Source organism: Anas acuta, chromosome 14 (genome assembly GCF_963932015.1).
Source record: "Anas acuta chromosome 14, bAnaAcu1.1, whole genome shotgun sequence".
Taxonomy (NCBI): domain Eukaryota; kingdom Metazoa; phylum Chordata; class Aves; order Anseriformes; family Anatidae; genus Anas; species Anas acuta.
The window spans coordinates 13,326,634-13,348,738 of NC_088992.1; the positions used below are offsets into that span (position 1 = coordinate 13,326,634).

General features: G+C 47.9%; 1 protein-coding gene and 1 long non-coding RNA gene across 5 annotated transcripts; one reads left to right on the plus strand and one right to left on the minus strand.

The window, feature by feature from the left end:
- Positions 1-860: 860 nt before the first annotated feature.
- Positions 861-20,984, plus strand: ECSCR (endothelial cell surface expressed chemotaxis and apoptosis regulator). Of its 4 annotated transcripts, none has more exons than XM_068698076.1 (11): positions 861-1,026; positions 10,453-10,497; positions 11,080-11,118; positions 13,017-13,127; positions 13,647-13,694; positions 15,570-15,617; positions 16,185-16,283; positions 17,537-17,635; positions 18,271-18,307; positions 19,693-19,792; positions 20,345-20,984. In XM_068698076.1, the coding sequence occupies exons 1-11, from the start codon at positions 969-971 to the stop codon at positions 20,351-20,353; spliced, it is 693 nt and encodes a 230-aa protein (XP_068554177.1). In that variant the 5' UTR covers positions 861-968; the 3' UTR covers positions 20,354-20,984. The 4 variants fall into 4 exon arrangements, with proteins under 4 accessions (XP_068554177.1, XP_068554178.1, XP_068554179.1 ...); XM_068698075.1 differs by having other exon boundaries at positions 863-1,026; positions 15,570-15,650; XM_068698077.1 differs by lacking the exon at positions 11,080-11,118 and having other exon boundaries at positions 862-1,026; positions 15,570-15,650.
- LOC137864200 (uncharacterized) lies at positions 1,904-5,154 on the minus strand. The gene is made up of 4 exons (XR_011101365.1): positions 4,961-5,154; positions 4,517-4,686; positions 4,144-4,317; positions 1,904-4,062 (listed from the first exon to the last, which is right to left on the minus strand). It is a non-coding gene; the product is annotated as an uncharacterized lncRNA (long non-coding RNA).
- Positions 20,985-22,105: the final 1,121 nt, after the last annotated feature.

Consider the following 22,105-nt stretch of genomic DNA (forward strand, 5'->3'; position numbering starts at 1 on the left):
CCAGAGTCCTGCAGGGACGCTCTGAGACAGGCGGGTGCTGAAACCCTGCCCATATGGAGAGGCTAAGACCTGTTTCCCCCCCCCAAAAAAAAAAAAAACAAACACTAACACCCAGCACAGGGCAATGTATTGCCAGTGAAGCTCAAGCTATGCCAGCAGGGGACAGACAGAATGCGCAGGCAGGTGCCCAACCCAGCACAAAGTCAGGGCCAAGCAGCTGAACGTCCCGAGCCCCCTGGTGAGCAGGGCTGGGTGGGGGGCAGCACCAAGCCAATTTTCCAGTTTGATCAAAGAACGGGATTAGGGTCGATCTAAGCCTGTCTCGTGCAGGACGCCCTGTGGGGAAGGATGCTGCTGCTACCCAAAAAGCAGCATCCCAAAACCAGCAGTCCTGGTGCCTACACTTGCTGGAACTGCACGGGGAGGAGCAGGACGAGGGCTCAGAGGACGTGGAGCACGGGCTGTGAGATAGCCCAGCTCCACTAGGATCAGGTATTTCCAAACCCCTCTCGGGGATTTTAAGCAATCCCCTCTCAGGGGATGACCAGCTCCTCCAGACCAGCGCAGCCCTCACGACTGAGGTGGAGCAGATCACCTGGGGCACACCCTTGCCTCAAATGTAATCTTAAAAAAAAAAAAAAAACAACACATATACTACAAAGACCCTACTGAGGCCCAAGGCCGGGCAGGCCCGCTGTGCCGCCGCTCTCCCTGCTATGAGAACTGAACTCCCCAGCACATCGATGGCGAGGTTTCCTTTGCCGTCGGTAAGCGATGTCTCATATCCTCTCCGACCATAATGGGCTTAAAAACACAGTTCCCCTGTGGATTCAGCCCGTTTCCTTCTATTCTTTAACAGGAAGCTCTGCTAGAATCAGCCCAAGCAGGCAAATCGTTCCTCACCCTCTTTTCCCTCTCGGTATGGACACAGCCCCAGCCGAGCTGCACAGCCACAAGCCGAGGGGAAGATGCTGGCTCCGTCCGTGCACCCGCTCCTGTGGCTGTTTGGCTGCGTGCTCATCAGAGGTAAGGCGCTACGAGGACGGTGACACGGTGCCAGGGGTGGATTTGGGGAGCCCAGCCCCCCAAAGGGAGCTGGACAGAGATTTAAGCGTGGAGTAGCTGCCGCCAGAAAAACCCAAGCTTTAAATTCAGGGGTGGCAGGAGTCAGGTTGTTGGGGGGAATTTGGCCGTGTCAGGTGTTATGGGGTTGGTTTGACTGTGCTGGAATAGCAGAAATTGTTTTCTGGTTAACAAAAGGCTTGTTTCTGTTGAGGCATACTGAGGCACTGTGTCGCAAGTGGCTTCTGTCAAATAAGGGTAAAGGTGGAACTTTTACATGTACAGGGCATTTTCCTCAGAAGTATTTTTTTTTTCTTGACTTTAAATTTTCTTCTTGCTGATGTAAACACAAAGAGCGCGTAAGTCGGGTGCGAGACTCACGCAGTACGTGTATTGTCCTTATTGCAGTAATTCTGCTCCTAATTTTCCTTCAGACGTGGGTCGTGGTGGGGGATGCAGTGAGCGTACCTCCAAGGAACGGGTTTCCCGTGGTGAAGTGTGACAGGTTGCCTTCTCCTGCAGCCAGCCACCTCTTGTGCTGCTGACAGCTGTAGGAGCTGTGAGCTCAGAGGCATTCAGAGGCACAGACTGCACGTCACTGCTGCTTCTAACAGAAAGCCACCTAAAAATAATACCCTGTTTCCCGAATCCAAAGGTTTTATTATTAAACCATGAAGTTGCCTATAGGTTACAGCCACTGCATGGGTATTCAGAGGGTTTTTAAAAGACACGGGACATGAAGACAAGTCAGGTGCTGGCTCTCAGAAGGAAAAGCACGTAGACTGGAAAATGTCTCTTTATTAGGGGGCTGCTGACTTCAGCAGAGGGTAAATTGTGCCTGGAGGAACTTTGAAGCCCCTTGGCCATGCTGCTGTGCTTCTTAATAGCTGGCCAGAGGGCATTTCTTCCCCCTTACAAATATTTGGCATGGCTTGCACAAGACAGGGATGTTAACAAGGTTGTCAGCACTCTGAGTCAGCCGCACTCTGCCAGGACCAGCCCTTGGTTTGATCACACTACCCAAGATATTTGCTCCCCAGGTTGACCCCAGCTGTTGCAGGATCAGGTGGAAGGGATGCCACCTCTACCCTTCAGTCCTGAGCGCGTCACTGTAACTCTGTCCTCTGCAGTCAGCTTCAAATCACGGGGCAGGGGCTGTTCCCACCAGATGTGGGATGCCAACAGGGCCAGTAGGTGCAAATGATGAGAATGGCTTTGCTGGTGCTTGCTGTGCTGCAGTTGGACCTCTGGCTTCAGCCAAAACCAGCCTTCAACATTATCATGTGTTTTGTATCATTATATTTGCATGACAGCTCTGAACTAGAAATTAAATGAAGATTAAAGCCGATGTTATATTAAAGTCACTAAGGTGGCCTGCTATTTGGGGTCTATCGCTGCTTTGCCTTTTGCAGAAGCCTAAGTGACAGGGACAGAGAGCAGGTCAGAGATGCTGCTGGCTCCCTGACATTCAGGCAGCTGAGGAAGGGAACTAGGAGATCTTAAGGCAGAAGAGCTCGGTGGTCTCCTTGCTCTTGAGCAGGTGGAAGTAACCTTGTGAAGCCCCAGCATTATGCAGAATAGCTGGCTGGAAACTACTCTCCACACAGGTTTTTGGTGTTTTTTGCAAGTTCATTAGTTTATTAATGAATTTTATTAATTTGAATTCCTAATCTTACTGTTACTTCTGAAGGAAGGTTCCACTACTGTTAGTTTGAAATCGCTCGAGTGGGAAGTTTTGGACCACTTCCAATCTTCTTTTCTATCCCATAGAAACACTTAACGAAAAATTTGTCCAAACAAACCTCTTCCTATGAACAGTTTCCATTACAATGGGCAGGCATTTCCCAGACAAAAGATTTCCACTGCAAAATTCCTTCTGGAAGCTGGTGAAAACCCAGCAGCATTTTCCCATTGATTGCTGCTTTCCTTATCTGCATGGCAGCAGTGAGTGGATACTGCCACAGAGGTAATCAAAGAAATGGGGTGCAGACAGAGGGCAGACATCCAGTAACAGCAGATCTTCCAGACAACATTTGCATCCCAAGATGAGGGCATCATCCAGTGCATCCTAGAGCTGACTCCTGCTGCTTGTTCTGCCTTGCTCCTTAGACAACAGGGACAGAATTTGTATTCTTTAGACACTCAGGAGGTTGTAAGATCATATAAGAGATTTATGCTGGCCCCAGTCACAACAAATTACAATGCTTTTATAAATACACCTGCCAAGATGTCTTCTCTGGCATCGCAGGGAGCGTTAAAGACACCCAGTTCAGATCCTGTTTCTTATACCACCAAGCGGCAGAAGGCTTCTCCACCTCTGCTGACAGCTCTTTTCTTTGCTAGTCTCTGTCCATGCCAGGTGATGCCCAAAGGTATCCCCAAGATCCCTCCCTGACCCTTCTTGGGCAAAAAGGAGAGGCCAGAGCAACCCTGGCCTGACGTACAAGGAAGAGAGAGCAGGAGGTGGTTCGGAGAAATGTTTGTTCACAAAACAAACTGCTCCCTTCTAGATAGATGAAACTCTGCTGATGACTCTGCAGAGCTGACTTAACTGGAGGCTGTTTCCAGCAATTATGTTCCTTACAATAGGTGAGTCAACAACAGGTGTCCTTGGAGGAGACAGTGCTGGTAAGCAGAGCAAAAACCCTCCTGCTGGGAAAGCCAACGTACGGGCTCCAGCCCAGGCTAGAAACAGGAGATCCGTGCCTCGCACAGCACCAGCAAAAGGCATCACTGCCGAGCCTCAGCTAGGGGGTCTCATTACTTCACTTCCCAATGAGCCCACTCAACATAATCCAACCACAGCAGTGACAAGTAGCTTCCCCTTCAGGCATTTGTCGATTTATGGGGCTGTTTCTACCCTTCAGAAGAATCATTTCAGTACAGCAGGAAGGAGCAGAGCCCCATCTAGTATCTCTGGTTGTGGTGGGCTTTGGAGGTACAGAGGTTTCAAGGAGACTCTGCCCTTAATGCCAGTAGTTGGTAAAACTTCCTACAAACCTGGTGAGACAGCAGGAATGTGGTAAAACAGTACTGCCTTACTAGAAGTTAAATTTCACAGCTTAGTAAGAATTTTCTTACCACTTGCTGGTGAGAAAGCACTGGTCTGGGACCCAGCTCCCCATGATCAAGGCTCTGATCACACTTCCAAAGGTGGCACAGCTCTGAGCAAGCAGCTCCAGGCATACGACCCAATAAGCTCCTCTCGTGTTAGCTAGAAGTGACTCTGGAGCAGCTAAGGACCTTGGAGTCAAACTGAAGTCAGTGCAATTGTTAGCCAAGGAGCAGCACGTCACAGCTGACAATGCACTGGGTGGGACACAGAACCACTGTTTTTGTGTTTTAGCACCCCATGCCTTGTTTTCACCAGATATGAGACAGGGCTAATACAAAAACTCCCATCTATTAAAAAAAAATAGGAATAAAAATAGGTGATATCATCAGGGTCACTCACCTAAAATTTGGAGCCAGATGGAGCCTGTCAGGTCAAGCAGCTTTGACTGCCTCTTCTGCAAGATGTGGCGTTTCAGGGAACAGCAGAAAGGTTCCTGCCCAGCATCGATGCTGGGGCTAAATGAATGCATCCAGGCAAGGACTGCTTCACCTGTCCTTCAAGCCAGGAGACTTGAGAAAAGAAAGTGAAAAGAATGGGAATTAGGAGGGCTCCCTGTACCACCCCGTACAAACCTTAATTCCCAGGTCACTAAGTGGGAGCTGAACTGAGCAGCAGCTGGCATTCCTGCGTGTTTCAGAACCGCCACACAACCTGGCTGTTACCAGCAATGCCACAACTCTGCCCAAGAAACCCTGGGGAATATCTTGGAATTCTTGGAAATCATAATAATAAAAAAAATCTTGTGAATAAACGTGGAAACTGTGACAGAGAGCATCCAGGAACCTGGAGGAAGGGGGATGTGCCTGACAAGTACCCAGCACTGATCCCCTGCTGCAGGGGACGGCAGTCCGTGTGCTGTCACAGGGCTCTGTTGACATCCGTCCAGAGGTACAGCACACGAGCAAGTTCAGCAGCTGATCCCTGCACCAGCTGGAGCACACATTTGGTTAGGAACAAAATCCTACAAGATAATGAGGACCACCTGCAAGGTGACCTGTACAAAGCAGAACCTGGGCTGAGAGCCTAATTAAGGCGTGAAAGCAGCGCTGAGCAACGAGCTTGCAGCTCACGATGCCTTCTCTGCACCTCAGTTTCCCAGCATCTAGAAAACAAAGCAGAGCTCAAAAACAAACATTTTGGGGAGAGAACTGTAACCAGTAAGTAGCTGGGAGGGTCACAGCAGGGCAGCCTGCTTGGAGTACACATTTATTCCTCAAACATTACAGAGAAGTGCATGGACCAGGCTTCAGGGATGCAGCCAGGAAGAAAAAAAAAAAAAAAAAAAAAAAATGCCCAAAAGCCCTGTTACATTCTTCTAGGAGCAACCATTTTTTAGTGGGGAAAAACAAAAGCACTTCATCGCATACTGCGATGTTACAGGTCCCATTCCGTGCATGTGGCTTCCCCACATTGTTTGTCTTCTGGCTTGTTTTCTACATTCAAGTGGGTTTTAATTGGCTTCCGCCAGAAGACTGATCTGCTTCCAGAACAGCTTAATGGAGCACGATGCTCGGAGAGGATGCCCAGACCTGGGTGCAGCCCTGAGGAGCAGAGGAAGGCCGGGATTGTTCTGAATCACTGACAAGATCCGGGCTGAATTCCTGCCTCTCCGAACTTTCCGTAACGCTTTGGCCAAGCCATTACCATTCAGAACCACGTAGCGGTGAGCTGCCAAACCCCTCGAATGTCATTTGAGAATTAGGTGTTTAAATACCACTGTGGGGCTGGGACCTAATTTAGACTGTCAGTTATCGGGTCTGCATAACAACACTTCTCTCTTCCCACATTTTCTGCCTCATCCTGTCCAGAGACCTGCTAGGCAGAGGCACCTTTCCTTAGGTGCCTAATAAAACGGGAGCTCTGCACCTTCCAGGTTCCCTAACGCAGCATTTTCTTTCACGTAACAGTGACACCAGTTAAGTGGTGTTGCTCTCCGCTGCTTCAACAGCTGCTGCCTTTCACCCAGGAAACAGCTGCACTCGCGTGAAGTGGTCAGCGTATTTTTGTCATGGGTGAGTGTACTGAAGCAGCAATACATGAACCGAAAAGTCTAATTTTAGATCGTCAGGTCCCTTCTGACAGCCTTTGTTTATACAACCTGCAAGCAGAAGGTGACACAAGGTTGGTACAGCAAAGCCTGTACGGCGCCACGCAGGGTCTGGAGCTCCCTGATGCACAATTGTAACATCTCCCCCAAAAACTGCTGCAGGAGAAGAGTCCACTACATGTCGGGGTTAGCAGGTGCCTCTCCCCCACCAGTTCTGTGTGGATGGGACCAGTCCCAGTGCCTTCATACTGGTGCCAGAGAGTCCCCCTGAGAACTCATCCAGTATCAGAACAGACTGGGCATCGCAAGCCCTCCTGAGCCTGGTGTGAAGACTGCTGAAATGTTTTTCAACAGCTGACTTGGGTCTCTGGTACAGCAGTGTTTTATACCAAGTCCCTGAAAAAGGCTAGCTTAAAATACTAAAGTGGGAATACCTAAAAAAAACACTTTTTTCTTTTTAACATCTTTCTATGCTCTTCTGAGGGGTGAGCATCTGGCTCTGGGAACTTCTCAGCTGCCATGAAAGAAGGCTACATGGGAAGGCCCCTCTGTTCTCTGTCTGACACTCACACCTCACATCACAGAAGGACTGCTGCAAATAAATCCAAAATTCCCTTCTCATCTGCTGGAAAAATTAACCACGGAACAGCTAGCTCTGAGTCAGAGAGAAGAAATCCATCTGTGTCCCCACTGTGCCTCTCTGGAGCCCTATTGCTCTGGTCAGTAATCAGGAGCTTCCCATCCCAGCAGGAGCAGAAAACATCACTTCCCATGATAAATCCCTCAGCAAGCTCCCCGTCCCCACCTAGAGACCCACAGCCCTGCCGTAAATCACCTGCACCCAAACACCCAAATAGCTTGGCTCTGCTTCCACTCGACGGCAAGTCATCCGCATGGCTTTGATGTGGATTGTAATTGCAGCTGTGCTGGCCGTGTCCTGCCCGTTATCGCGAGCTGTTTATGGAGCTGCTGCAGCCAGGGCTCTGCTGGCAGGGCACGGGGAGGAAACGGTGCCGTGGCCAGGTGCCACCGCAGCAGGGCTCGCACAGCAGCCCCCGGGGAGCTGTGACACACGGCAATTTGCTTCTGACCCACGTCCTGCTACCTGTCCCCACGGCACAACCCGGGTCTCTTCCTGCTCCGCACATCTGTCCCCCAGAATTCAGCTGGGATGCTCAGCACCAAAAGAAAACAGCAAACATCATGGGACGTTTGATTATTTGAGTTGGCAGAGAAGGCGTAACAAAAAGCAGGGGCCAGAAGTCAGAGCCAGACATGCTCCGCTTTGAAATAATGTGCTGTTGTGTTTATAGAAGGGCCCTTTATTACCGAGCAAAGTGCCAGAAGGCTTCTCCATCCCTTGGCCTCTTCACACAAGACCGGTCACTTCTCTGTAGCAAAGTTCAGATGCAGACAGCCAGGGTGCGCATCTGCTTGGCCAGGTGAATTCCAGGGACTGTGCCCTGAAAAAAACCTGCTTGCTGATGTATTTTACAGTAACCCCAGTTTTACTTTGGCACACAGTTTTCTGAGAACTTATGAGCCAGTGCTGTACTCTGACCTTCGGCAAAGGGCTGATCTGTGGTGGAAGAGTACCGAGAGCCTCTTCCTCCTATCCTAGAACTGGGGAGCCTGAGCTCTGGGCTTTCTGTGAGCCATCAGCTCTGCCAGCACAGGGCAGCAGTCATCTCCCTTTCTCTCAGTGCCTCCTGTCCCTAGAGGCTCAGTTCAAGCTCTCGGATTTCTCCTCCGTCACCCCAAAAATGCTGAAATAAACTACCGGCTCAGAAGCCTTCCTCTCCCTTGTCCTTCAACAAAGTGAAAGATGAACTGTTTGAGTTTGGCAGCTACTAGAGGTTATGGGCCCCCAACATTATCCCAATACATTATTTTTTGTACAGACTGTAGGCAGAGTATTTTAAGGCATGTGCAAACCAACATCCAGAAACTGTGTTGTAAAGCTGCTCAAGAGGAAAGCCAGTACCAGAGAGAAAGCCTGGCAAATTTCTGGGGTCAAAGGAAACAGCCCACGTCACTGCACCCTCTCCATGGAGTCAGCTCAGCCCCCTGGGAGCAGACGGTGGCAGGGCTGCAGAGGGGTGCACGCCCCAGCCTCAAAACAAACATCTCGGCCCTTTTAACAACAGCCATCTGCCCAAAAGATCTCTTCTTCCCCCGTTACACTACTTGATCCAGTAAGTGATGTTGCATCTGCCCATAATCCCACTACTGGACTGATGTTCATTTCACCTGCTCTTCAAAAGCTCCAGAGGAAATCCCACTATTCTCCTGCGCAATCGCTTGCTGCAATTCACTACCCTTATGTGAAGACAGTTTCCTATTGCCCCCCTTTTTATTACTGCAGTTTGAGCCCTAGTTCTTTGGTCCTGTTCCCAGTGGAGGTAGAAAGGAAGGGGCTAATCTGTTTTCTATGTAACTACAGATCTAATCACATCTCCTCTCACTTTTCTCTTACGGACTGGAAAAGTCAGGTTTTGCAGGCCTGCCGCCCAGTACACCAAAAAAAAAAAAAAAAAAAAAAAGCATGGAAAAGTTCTGAAAAGTCAAGTTCATAGCCAAATCCTACACTGAAAGTAGCTATGTTTTATTATGTATTCAGTGGTTTACACACTGTTTTGGTTCCTGTTTGGCTGGGATCTTTGTCATAAAGCCTTAGAGGAAGAAAACAATTAAGGCTCCAAGACAGTTTGCATGAGAAAAATGACATCAATCAGCAGCTCGCTAGACCCAGACAGTCCCCTGAGGGGTGGGCTCGGAGCCAAGCTGCGATAACCCACACACGCTGCATGCTAAAGATCTCATCCCAGATATACACCACCATCAGGGCACTCATCTGACCTCTTTCAGACAGCTACAGCATAGGTACCTACCACGATGTTCACCACCTACACCACCTCTACAGCTCCTGGCGAGAAGCCGGGCGTCGCAGGCTGTGCCTCCTTCTCCCTGTACAACAGAAATCTAAAATAGATCAGATCAATAGGGATTTAGAAGTCCCTGATCCTCTCTTTGATGAGAAAGGGAACCGGGAGATTAGCTCTCCTGCAGGCTTGCTCACAAAGGGAGTGTAAGAACAAGCGAGATGAGCCTGGGGCACCAGTCTGGCTGTAGGGGCACACACAAGCACCGCGGTGCTCCCGCTGCTGCTGCTTCCCTGAATCTCCCCTGCCCTTACCCCAGGGGCCACAACACCTTGCAAGGGCATTAAGCTGGAAGAATTCAACCTCTACTGCAGTCCTTTTTTGTCTAAAGCCTTTAGGAGCTATCGGCTGTTGTGGGACTCTGGTGAGGCGGGTCCCCAGTGGGATCTCTGGCTCTAATGTGGTTTCTTTCATGCATCTTAACCACAGGCAGCATCAGGATCACTTTTAATAACCATTTAGAAGTGCCAGTTAGGATTGCATTTCAAAATGACAGACTAAAAGTCACCTTTTCGAAGTTATACCAGTTAGTTTTGATTTAAGTATCAAGCGCACTTACCTCTTACAGTCCTTGTCCTCACGTATGGGAAATGGTTATTTCCTTTTCCTTTTAAAACGGCAGCACTTCTAATTGGCACCTACCTAATCATAGCATTCCAGGAGCTGAGACTTAAAGAAAAACATCAGGTATTCTGAGGGCAGGCAACACGGAAGATTGGTCTAGGGATGCCTTGTCATAAATCCAAAGGAAACAAGCAAAACAAAACATTTTCAGTTGAGAAAACAGTCCCATTAGCTCCTGGAAACATTTACAAGCCTCATCCATCCACTCATTAAGGTCTCAAGGGTCTCAAAGCTTTCAAACATGTCTTAACTCCTTAAACAGCCCTAGAAAACAGGTCAAATGGCCCTTCTCTGCCAGGACTGAGCTGGAGGCAAGCAGCTCGTGGGGAGGGAGAAACACCACTGATTTATATGGCCTTGCATTTTCCCCATAGCAGAGAAAGGCAGTTCCCTGAAGGGTTTGGCTTCGTGGGGGCAGGAGGGCATTTATCCTGGCTCTATAAACACTAGTTCTAGCTCAGACAGAACCTAATGCCCTTACATACAAGCAAATGGTTTCACACAGTGCTTGTTACTACCCAGCTCATGCTTTGGAGGAAATTATGTATTTCAAAGTCATTCCTTCAGAAGATGAGGAAAACCCAAATCACACAACCAGCAAGAACACTAATGCGAGTCACGTTAGCACTGTTAATACTTGTACTTTTGTTGTTTCGTTTCAGGTACTACAACCTCCACAGACGCCTCCACAGTCCACCCTGTAGCAGGTACCTCCTTGGTCACAATGTTTTAAAGTCTGTCTGGACGTGGGTGCAGGAGCCCCCGTGTAGATGCAAACGGAGAGGCCACAGATGGGAAAGGCGCTGCAGCAGCTGTCCGCAGGGCCCTGCACTGCCCACCTCTGCCTGCCCATCACCGTCCTTCCCCAGATCTCCAGGGCTGATGGGGGGCACTGTGCCCCCAAGTGATAACCCAGCCTGGTCCCCCGTTTCTGGTGTCCACCTCCCAGCCTTGTCGGGAAGAGCAGTGCTGCCTTCCAGGAGGCCCACTGAAAGCAGAGGGATCTGATCCCACCTCATCTTTGCTGCCTGCTTCCCCAGATGTTTCCCAGCTGTTCCCCATCACATGCTCTGCTCTACACATCCTCAGAGCCAAAATCCCTTTGCCTGCAGATCCCTGTAGCCACAACAGTGATAATCTCCTTCACACCCCTTGCTCCCATCACCCTTTCAGCCCTTACTGGCTCTGGGGGTCCCTTTCTGGCCCACCCTTCAAACCTCCCTGCAGGGACCCCACCAGCGAGGAGCCTCGTGTAGAAGACTTCACCTCCGTGTCTGTTTGTGTTACAGACCGATCTCAATCAACCAACCCTGAAGTAAAGACCTCAGGTAATACACTGCAAAGGAGAAGGGCCTGTGCCTTCCCCTCCACCTCCCTCCAAGGGCTGTTACAGACACCCGTGACAGCACAGATTTGCAGGACTATCGAGCTCACCTGCAGAGCCACAAGTCCAGCTTGGGGCATTCTGGCAAGTCTGGCTTGCAAGGGGCCCATCTTTCAGCCCATCCAGCAATAAATTATTCTGTAAGGGACAAAATGGGGCTGTGCAGAAGATGGGGCAGGTCAGAAGAGGACAGTGGTAGAGGAAGGGAAGAAGGGGGCTATTTGTCTTGTGTGCACAAAGGATGCAACTCCCCCAAGCCCAGCCTGGGCTGTGTCCATGTCCCCCTGCCTGGCATCACCCACTTTGCTGGGCAGCTCTTAATGCAAGGAAAGCTCGGAGCACATTTAAGCACAGGGCCCCGTACACAAGGTCTGGCCTTGACTCCTGGGTGTCATAAGGGAAATAACAGCAACTAAGCCATTGTTAGCACTTCCATGCATTACATTCATTGTTCAGCACTGCTCTCCTGATAAGCCTGAACAATTTTTTATTTTTTTTTTAACTAGAAAATTCCCGTGCTGTGCACAGCATCAGCACCTCGTACACAACAGGTAAACATTTTCCTCGTTTCTCTCAGAGGAAATGGGGAAGCATTTCCTGAACTGCAGAGCCTGCACCAGCACAAGGACTGGGGTCTGCCTTAGCTTTAGTACAGTTGTTAGCACGGGGGGTTGCTTTATCTACCTTCATAGAAACAGCAGTCAAATCACTTACAAGGACAAAAATATCTAGAAATAATGCAAATCTCTGAGGAGTTCCCTTCATATCATTTTTCTGTTCTCCCCTTCTACTGAAACCAGTCTCAAGACGCTACCATGGGTACAGTCAGAAGCCCTGGAAGTGTGCAAAGGGAGCTGTTAGCAAGAATTATATGCTTCAATCTGCAAATACACAAACCCAAATACACACAATGAGATCTCTCCAACTCCAGATCCACATCTGTTAGTGCACTTACCTCTTTGGAGTCAGATTTTTCAACCATACCAAGGAGATCTCTTTCTAAGCATAGCTCCCCCTACCGAGGGACCATAAAAACAAAGGAAAGGATCCCAAAAAAGATCTTACTCAGCTGTTATGCTTTGCAGAGAAAAAAAAATACTCAGAAATCCAAATATTTTGTTAAAGCACTTAGATAAAAGAAGAAAGCGTAAGGCTGTTTTCACTCTTTGCTCATTTTATTGGAAAGCCATGAAAAGTCTAGATAAGTAACTTGCCTATAAATTCGAGGTGGGTGATCAACTCTTTCTTGCAGAGGACTATTGAAAGCTTTTTTCCCTATTTCCTCCCTATTTTGCTCTGGACCCACAGGATCCATGTTCTGGCTTCTCTGAGTACCAGGTTGAGGAAGATGCCAGAGCTTCCAGACCATTGCAAGTAGTGAACGATTTGTGCCTAGAGACTCGGTGAAAAGAAATATGAAAGTTAGCATTTCATATAACAAGCAAATAAACATGTGGGTGCCAGACACTTAGTGTCCAGAGATAAAGTCTTTATTTCAAGATAAAACCCCTGCATTTTCAAAGTGAAGGAAAAAAATAGTGGTGGCAGAAGCCAGACTTTCTCCATGTAGCTCCTGAGCCCTGCCAGCTCAGCTCCTCTGCACACAAGCAGCCTTGCCAAAAGAAGCAAAAGTTAATGTTAATGTCAAAGTACAGAAACCCTGACTCCTTGAGCAGGACTGTTACCTTATCTGCTCACACCCATACTTTCCCTAGCAGATTACGCACAACCTCCTAGGAGCTTGAGGATTCATTGCAGAAGCCATGCCCTCCACCGAGCTGTTTCTTACCAGAGCTCACAACAAGCACAGCTCTTTAAAGTAACTCTTTGCTTACTCTACAGAGCCTTCAGTAAAGTCAACAGCACTGATTGACTTGAATCTCACCTGCACAGACAAGACTACTACAACCAAATCCTCTTCCATCTCTACAACACCAACATTGCCCACACGGAGTAAGTGCACGAAAACAGAAAACTCCAATTTTTGCTCAAGGCAGGACCAGTTTACGCATCCTGGCTTATCCACGCAAACCTGGGTGCTTCACAAAGTCTCAGCCAGCCCACGCCACGCTACTTATGCAGTAGCAGCTGCTTTTGAACATTTCAGCCTTTGCTAAAAAAAGGGCAGTTCATTACAGCTCCCCAAGCCTGTGGCTGGATGCAGCCATGGCCTGGATGTGACAGCTGAGCAGAAAGTCTGCGTAGGAAAAGCCAGATCCCACTTTACCTGGTAAAGCTTTGTGGAGGAGGAACAGGCACCCCAGCCTCCTTGGCACACCGCTCCCACGCTCGCCTCTCACGTACACTCTCTCAAATCACTGCATGGCTTGCTAGCTGGGCATCTTGGTTTTGCTTGGAGAGGAAGCTTCATGCCTAGAAACAAAGCTTTCCCCCCCTCAGGAAAATCCAACAGCTCTCCATAGCACGGTTAACAGTAGCTTCTAGACTTAATTCTCTTCTTGTTTTATCCAGATGAAACGTCTAATGGAAGCAGGAGCACCGCAGCTTCATCAACTCGAGGTACTTTGTCTTTTTATAGACTAACAATAAGTGCAGACAATTTCATGGCAATTAGCTTACTTGGTTTACACGGTGCAGGTTATTGAAGCACTAACCTATCTTGGCATCAAGACATCAGTAACACTCAAATTCATCTGATATCCTTACAAGCACTGATAAAACAAGACCAATTCCACTCAGCAACCTCTGCCTGGGATAAACTTGAACAGTTGAAAGACTGATCTACATTTAGAAACAAGGTGGCACTTCTAGCACCTTTTAAAAATGCCTTTTTTTTTTTTTTTTTAATTCTGATAGTTTGCTTAATCCAACTTGTACCAAAAATTAGAGAATTCAGTAAGTTTTCTCAGAATAAAGGCAGAAGCCAGGTAAGTGGGAACACTGAAATCTGAACATTGATCTGATTTTCCATTAAAGGTTCACATTTGCAACGGTCAAGACTGAGAAATTGTTTTGCCTCTCAGATCTTCCCTGACTCATGCAAGGTTAAAAACCCACTGTCAGCTCTGCCTGCACAGATGTCCAACCAGCACGTCTGTGCCCAGCTAAGCCAAGAGCCCTTTACATCAGAGCAGATTGCTATTAATTATAGCCCTGCTTTATCTGAAAAGCTCCATACATCTTCAGCTACATAAATGCTGCTGATGCTTCCAAAAGAGAGGTCTCCTGTTGTGCAAGACCCAGCGTTTTCCAGGAATGGGGTATCCATGCCAGGCTCAGCAAACAAAGCTTCTGCCCACCACCTGTGGCTAAAAGAACAATTTTAGAATGAAACAAAGGGTTTGATGACTGGTGGAAAAAATACAGCTAGTAGCTGTAAACCAGCCCCTGCCTCTCAGGACTGTTCTGCTCCATGCCGTTACTGGGTTCTCGCTGGTTAAAATTTGTTTCTTCATATTATTTCTGTTTTCTTCTGACTTTTGGCAGAAGAACATTGCAAAGCCTGACATTTTCTGCAAGACAGGAACCCCAGTTTCAGGGCACCTCTGCAGCTGCCCACAGTTGCATTCCCCGCGCTCCAGCTCAGTGCCAGGAGCTGTTCTGCACCTCTCCAGGCAGCGCATGCTTTTGGCCAGCACTGCTTTGGGGAGGGAGAGAATGGGAGAGGAGGGAGATCCTGCTTGGCCTACAGATGATCTAAGCTGCAAAGTGTGACTTTCAGTGGCCTGACAGTACTTGTCAGTGTTCAATAAGGCCAGTGCAGACAAACTGGTTATTCAAAACATCAGAAAGCAGCAAAGGACCTTTCTTGTTTTGGTTTGTTTTTTCAAGCAAAACACATAGGCCAGCCTTAAATCTGCTTACACAGGCATTGGAAGCAGCTGTCACATACCAAAGAGCTTCTTACAAGCCAGTTTACCCCACTGAGAACTGGAGTCCGTGCTTGGAAAATATTCTGTACTGCCACAGGTAGAGTGCATACGGTACATAAGTTAGCCCAACTCAGAGTAGCTTAATTACTTCCTGATTACACAGCCTGCAGGACAACGTACCCACTAATTTTGTAGAATTGCCTCTCCTAAACTTTTTTTTTAAAGCCTCAAAGTTCATAAGCAAAAGCAAATCTGTAACCTTTCTAGTTCACTATTCCAGTGCTTAACTGCTGTATCTAACCAAAAACTGCATCTGGGACTGCAGAAACTAAGCATGAACAGTTATACCTGGGTATTTGAGCTCCTTGCCTGAAGGAAGATTCAGGGAAAATAGCACAAAATGTCGGTGGGGAGGTTTTAGCCTGAAAATAAACCCCCCGTTTTCCTGCAAATCATCAGCTTTACTGTGAGTACATCCGACACTCCAGCATGTCCATGAATTCGTTTGCTTATTATGTGATATTGAAGGCAAAGTCTCACGTTCTGCATTTCCTCTGTGCAGGTGAAGAGCCCAAGAGAAATGAGAGTACTACAACAGCAGCAACTCAAGGTGCTCTCTCCCTGCTCTCAGAGATAAGCACCAGTACGTTTCACAGCCTTTTTCACAGCCAACAGCAATGCCACTGCACTGCTACCTCCAGGCAGCATGGTGAACAGCTAACGAGAACCCAAGGGCTGCTAGCTGTCCCACGTAGCCTTGAAAATCCTGTAAAGCTCTGCAGAAGCAGCACTTTGGGGTAATCTGTCAAGCCTGGGAACAGTGGCTGCGAGTCACAACGGGAAAGGTGCCAGCATGGCAAAAAGCTGTAAGGACACGTAGCAAGCTCCTTCCTCAAACACCCTCCCAGATCCACCTTTACCTGCCACGCTCAGCTTCCTCATTGCTATCCCAGCAGATAACCCTGCAGGTGGGGAATCACTTCCTCAGACCGTTGATAAATGGGGGCCACACCAATGCAATCTGGTTCCCACCTATGTTACTTTGCTGTTCACGTTGATGGACTAGTTATCATCTTCAGTAAAGTGCAAGTTAGGCCACACAACGCTGCTAGAAATCCTCTTCCCAACACTGGAAGCAAAGCTTTATGTAAATTTACTTTTTTCTCCTACCTTGCAGGCACCTCAGAAGCAGTTACCCCAACACTGGACACCTCTGGCTACTCACCCGTGACTACTCTCACATACGAGAAGTCTCCACTGACTGTGGCAGCTTTTGGTAAGGTCCTGTGCAACCTGGGGAGAAGGGGGGGGGGTCTTTTGTCAGGTCACACAGTGCTGGACACCCAGCTCCAACAGTGCGTCCCTGGGCACAGCTCCTCAGTTTCTCAGCACGTGTGATCCTGTAATATTCAAAGCACAAGGGGGAAAATCTTGACATCTAGCACCAGCAGGCTAGGTACCTAATAAATACTCCTAGCCATGCCCAGGCCACAAAGGACAGAACGTGGAAGCCCTTCATGGGCTTCCCCAGCCTGAGCTGGGGATCTTGCTCCTAGCTGCAGTGTGGAGCAAGACACATCCCAGCTGTGTTAGAGCAAGACCTGCACACAAATTATCCCATGCTACACCCTGGTTTCCCTGACAGGGTCTACAATAAACATACTACCTTCCTGGAAAAAGGAAGCTTAGCCTTTTAACCCCACAAACCTGTTCATATTCTGCCCCAGCCCTGCCTTATTGCCCTCCTTGTACACTTGCACCCTGCCCAGCAGGAAGCAGCAAACTCCTCCACGCCATTCAGACCTTGTGAAAGAAAGGGGCAGGAGACACCAGACCTTATTCTGACAATAGCTTTGAAGATAGGGACAGGGTAAATTTAAGAGATCCACTCTGCTTTGGAGTATACTGTCCCCTTCCTCCATGAAGTTAGGGAAAAAAAAAAAAAAAAGTTTGCTTCTACTGCACTATAGGAAAAATCTTTACTTTAAAAAATACTTCTGAAATAAAAGTTAACTTTGTAACTATCATTTGCTTATGTACTACAAGGGAAGCCACAGAGTCCTGAAACTGCCTTAACAGGATGAGAGTCCTGTACAAAGCACAATTTACAGATGCCAGAATCAAATCTGTGCCTGGCCACTGGTTCATGAGAGAGTTCACACTGTTCAGTCAATCAGCTTGTCTCACCCCATTATATTATGTATTTATCTGACTTTACACACCTTTAGGATAAGATTTCCCAGCAGCAATGTGCTGACCCCAATTAATCCCCAGTGTAATCAACTGGCCTCTGCCTTCCTGTCACTGCCTTATCACCTAAATACGCACCAGAAGCCCTTTGAAGCTAAAGCACAGGAGGGTGAAACCATTCACCCTAGTGACTATTTACTTCCCTATGTCTTACATCCCGTGCTCATTTTAATGAAAATATTGATTTCCTACCCAAATTTTGATGAGTCAAGACCCTGCACAAGCCAAGGATGGGAGTGTTGTTGTATCAATAACAGACAGTTTTTCCTCCATCCCCAGGTGTCATCAGCTTCATAGTTATCCTGGTCGTGGTGGTGATCATCCTCGTCAGCGTGGTCAGCCTGAGGTTCAAGTGTAACCGCTCAAAGGACTCTGAAGGTATTTGCCCAGGACCACCTCTCCCCCCCTAATAAAAAGTCATTGGTTACTAAGTTTATTTGGCAATTGTCATTGTTTACTAAGTTTATTTGGCAATTCCTAAATGAAGGACAACCTTTTAAAAAAATCTTACCTGGCGGGACTTTTTGAAGCCCAAGTGAAATACAGATTTCACAGTTAGGAAAGGAGTGTGACCACCTCTTTGAAACCCCTGTCCAGATCCATCTGCACAAGGAAACAGCCTCAGCTGCTGCACATGCTGCAGTTAGATGTGCCCATTCCCACAGGCAGGCAGCTCTTCCAGCGGAAATTATGGAGTTTGACACTCATTTTCTCTCAGAATCCCATTTCCCATTAAGCACTGCCCACTAGAGGGCAAGACTGATCTACAGCAGGACAGAGAGCTGCCAGAAGACCAGAGGATGCTAGAAACTGAACAGGCAGCAGAGCATTCAGTCCTGCCTGTATAGTGTTACATTGTTTGAAGCACTTTTTCTAATCAACTCTCGAGTGTCCGATGGTGTCTCTAATCTCATCTGGATTTCATTTATAACATAATTCTGCATGAAGCTGACTTATTGCATAGCTGTCATGTTTTCTCACCTGCATGTCACCAACTACTTCTCTCCCTCCAGACAAACAGAAGCCGGGGAGCTCCATGGTATCGGAGAGGTAAGGTCACTCACACTATTCACACCCTGTCGAAAATGCATGTTTTATTCCACAACTCATTTTAGCCTGGGGAATAAGTGGCTTTGGCTACTCCAGTTTGAAGAAAAAAATCAGGACTTTGAGACAGGTAAAAAAACACAAGTGCTGGTAAAGCCTCATCCTGCATCTGATAGAGTCGAAGGTAGAAATTAAATGTTTAGGGGCCCCATTTCACAGCTGCACTGATAGCTGTGAATGCTCATCACCTTCCAAAAAGCAATTTGTCTTTCCTTGCCTAGATACAGATGAGAACCTTGGGTTCTGCATTTCGAAGTAGTCTCAGTGAGATGAGATCATTCCCCTCAAAAAAATAAAAATAAATAAAAAAAAAAAAAATCCAAGACCCCTGTTACTGCTATCTAACAGAATTGGGATAAGGGGGTGGGAGTGGGGGGTACAACCCAGAGCCCTTTGGGAGAGAAGCACCAAGTGGAGAATGGTCTGCCTGAACCCCACAGACAGTCACTGCTGCCCAAGAAAAAAGGCTGCACTCAGAAAGCACCATAAAACAAGGGCTGGAAGGGACCTAAGATGGGGAGAAAGTGTAAAAATATATTGCTCCTACTTTCCTATCCCTTCCCAGCAAGGTAACACCCCTGCTGTGGAAAGAAGTAAAGGATATAGGGAGCAGAGTCACTAAAGGTTTAGGTGAGAATTTGCATCTTTTGTCAGTGGTTCCTAGATCATTATCATAATGGGTATTTAAGTGATCTGCAGTCACTGAGGTGGGGCACATCAGAGCAGAGGCCCATGCCCCAAGGCACCCTAAGCACAAAGGTCACCCAATCTCCTTTGGCACTGAATGCCTATTCCAGCCCTCAGGGCGGGGAGAAAGGGGAACCCAGCTTCCCAACACGCGTACCTCTCACTCAGAAGAGAGGGGCTGGCAATACACGAGCAGCAGCAGCTGGTGCAGAAAGATCCAGGGCTCCCTTTACATGACGGCTGCTGCAGATTTAAGAGCACAGCACAAAGGGCACGATAATGTTTCCTTTTCTTCCAGTTCTGGTAATGCCTAGAGGGCTAGAAGGTAATGTAGTCACAGAGCACTGCGTCCACACTGCTCCTTGGTTCTGCCTACCTTGGCAGTACAGACGGCTGTGCTGTCTGCTGGCAAACAGCAAATCTGTATCCAAAATCATTTGAATGCACTCCTCATCTCTGCAGAGATCTTAACACAGAGGCAGGGGATGGGGGAATTGAGCACGAAGGATGCACCTGAATCAGGACAACAGATCAGACGATAGTGCAAATCAGTCCCCACGTGCTCCCTTGCCTGTTTACCTCTATGTGTAGAAATTCCCTTCTTATTTCCTGGACTAATTGATGCCTTCTTTTGCTGACAGCTGTTCTGCAGGCACAAGTGAGAAGGATAACAGCATCACTCTGATCTCCATGAAGAACATCAACATGAACAACAGCATGAGTTACCCGCCATCAGAGAAGGTTTCCCTTTTAAGCCTTGCTTTTTTTGAGGGTTAGCTGGGGAAAATTTCTCTTGCTGGATAAATGCATGCTTTTGAGGCATTTCTGTTGCTCTTATTCCTTCAGAAAGGTAATAAGCAGCTGTCAGCAAACACCTAAAAGTCCAACTGGGTTCCAGCAAGCCCTGTGAATGTTTGGGTCCCCATCTCAAGTTCATCCAAGCTGCCTGAACTGAAGGCATCAAGTACACTTCGTACTTATAGATGCCATCACCTAGGGCCAGCCAGAGCTAGAATCATTTGTCATTAAATTAAGAGCTAAATAAGCTTGCTGATCTGAAGTCAAGGTCCCACCCTCTAGTCCATGCTTCCCACCGTCCTGCTTGCAGAGCTGTTGCTGATGTTGGCAACATTCCCATCACTACTCTCAGACCCATTCCACACAAATAATCCACAGCACTGTAGGTTTTAAAGCTAAACTTGCACTTAGGCTTTATTTGAGGGACCACGTTGCTTAATTTCTTTTGCCAGCCTGAACAGGCTGCTGATGTACCACGTTTTGTTCCTTTTGCAGGTGCTATGAAGCCAACACGGAGCTAGAAGCTGACACCTGACTACCAGCACTGACTTTCTAGGCTTTTTTCCCCCCTCCTTGGGGAAGGAGCAAGGGTGGACTTTTTATATAAATTATTATGCCCTTTTTGATCAATACATTTATGGTAGTATCCCAAATAGCTTCTCCGACTGGAGGAGGGAAATGGGCTTTCTCCAGCTGTAGCCTGTCACGTTCAATGGTTGATATCTAACTGTATTTTTGATATGTCTTCAAACCCTCAGATTATTCCAGCAGCAAGAAGCACCAAGGAGCTACCAACCTGGCTAACAAACTGCTGCCTTAGATTAATGGCCTTTACAGTCTGTGCTAGGCAGCCACAGGCTCGCCAGGCTGTTAATCAGCACAGCCCCCCGTTGAGCTAAACCCATGCCTTAGACAAGCACGATCTGAAGCTGAAGGCCTGATGGGACCGAGATGCCCAAGTGCTAGGTCAAAGCACAGCCCAGCTGCTCCAAGCCCCTTACGCTTGGTGCCTCCCTGTCCCCACGGGGGGGGATGACCGTACCCACCTACCTCACAGGGTTGTTGTGAGGCTATGTTAACCCGTGTCTGTAAAGCATCTGGAAAGACGTGAATTAAAGGTGCTGCTGAAATGTAAGCTGCCATCTCAGATACTTTGCTGTCAATAACTAGCTTCAGGCAGACAGATCAGTGTCTTCCCACAAGTCCAACACACAACGAGTCTTGTACGACATGCACAGACAGGCCTTTGAGCACAAGCGGGAGCAGTCACAAGCAAAACACTGAGCTACTCCAGTTCCTGAACGCTGTCAGCCTGAGTTTGCTGGGAGAGCTTCAGTCTTCTGTGCCACTGCTTTCCAGAGCTTCCCGATAGACCACAAAGGCAGACGCACAGCTCCCACCCTACCGCAGCACCACACACCACCAACACATCCCCCAGTCACTAGGGTAAGGAGATGTTCCCTCATGAGCACAACATCTCAGACCAGGAACCGGCTGGGTCATGGCCCACACTGGCTCAGCCCCAGCTGCCAGTAACCTACAGAAAATCACATCCTTATTAGCTGAGCTACAGAGGATGATGGAGACATCAATACCCAGCCTCCATGCAACCATAAGGGAAACAGTGCTCTGCTGGGTAGTCCTGGAGCTCTCAGCTGCCTTACTCAGCAGCATAATGCACTGAAGCACAAACTCTGCAACTACCTTTGCCTCTGCCTGTCTCCACTGTGACTCCCGCTTGCAAGCTCCACCAGCTCCAGAGTCAGAGACCTTGGAGCACCTCATTTACCCGGCAGCAGAACACTGAGATTCTGATTTCTCCTAGCACAAGCATCAGAAGCTCTCAACCCTGAAGGTAAATTGTGAAGTCAAGGAAAAAAAGATCTAGCCAAGCACTCAAAATAGGTATCAACTGCACATATTCCCCTGCACAGTCCAATGAAACATGTAATTTAGCTTGATTTAATTTTATGGGATGGTTACGAGATGCTTACTGGAGCATGCAATGCTAAAGGTAGCTGTGCTTCACAGCACGCAACCAAGTGTTCGGCATAATAAACACGATGTTTCACAACTCTTGTTAAGATCCAACACAATTTCTATTTTTAACATACACACCAGGTAGTTTGATAAGCGTTTTTTTATTAAAGGTTTATTTTTCCAGTAAAATTTCCACGAAGTAAAGCATGACACTGCTCACCCCACCCCCACCAGGGCGGTGAGTTTGCTTAAGCACCAGAGCCCAGGTCACGACAC

What these genes read in the sequence shown, in the direction of transcription:
- ECSCR (XM_068698075.1), top strand. Translation starts at nt 969, where the DNA reads ATGCTGGCTCCGTCCGTGCACCCGCTCCTGTGGCTGTTTGGCTGCGTG. An exon ending in CACAGTCCACCCTGTAGCAG is followed by an intron (nt 10,498 to 11,079) that starts GTACCTCCTTGG and finishes TTTGTGTTACAG; the next exon opens with ACCGATCTCAATCAACCAAC. An exon ending in CGCAGCTTCATCAACTCGAG is followed by an intron (nt 13,695 to 15,569) that starts GTACTTTGTCTT and finishes TCCTCTGTGCAG; the next exon opens with GTGAAGAGCCCAAGAGAAAT.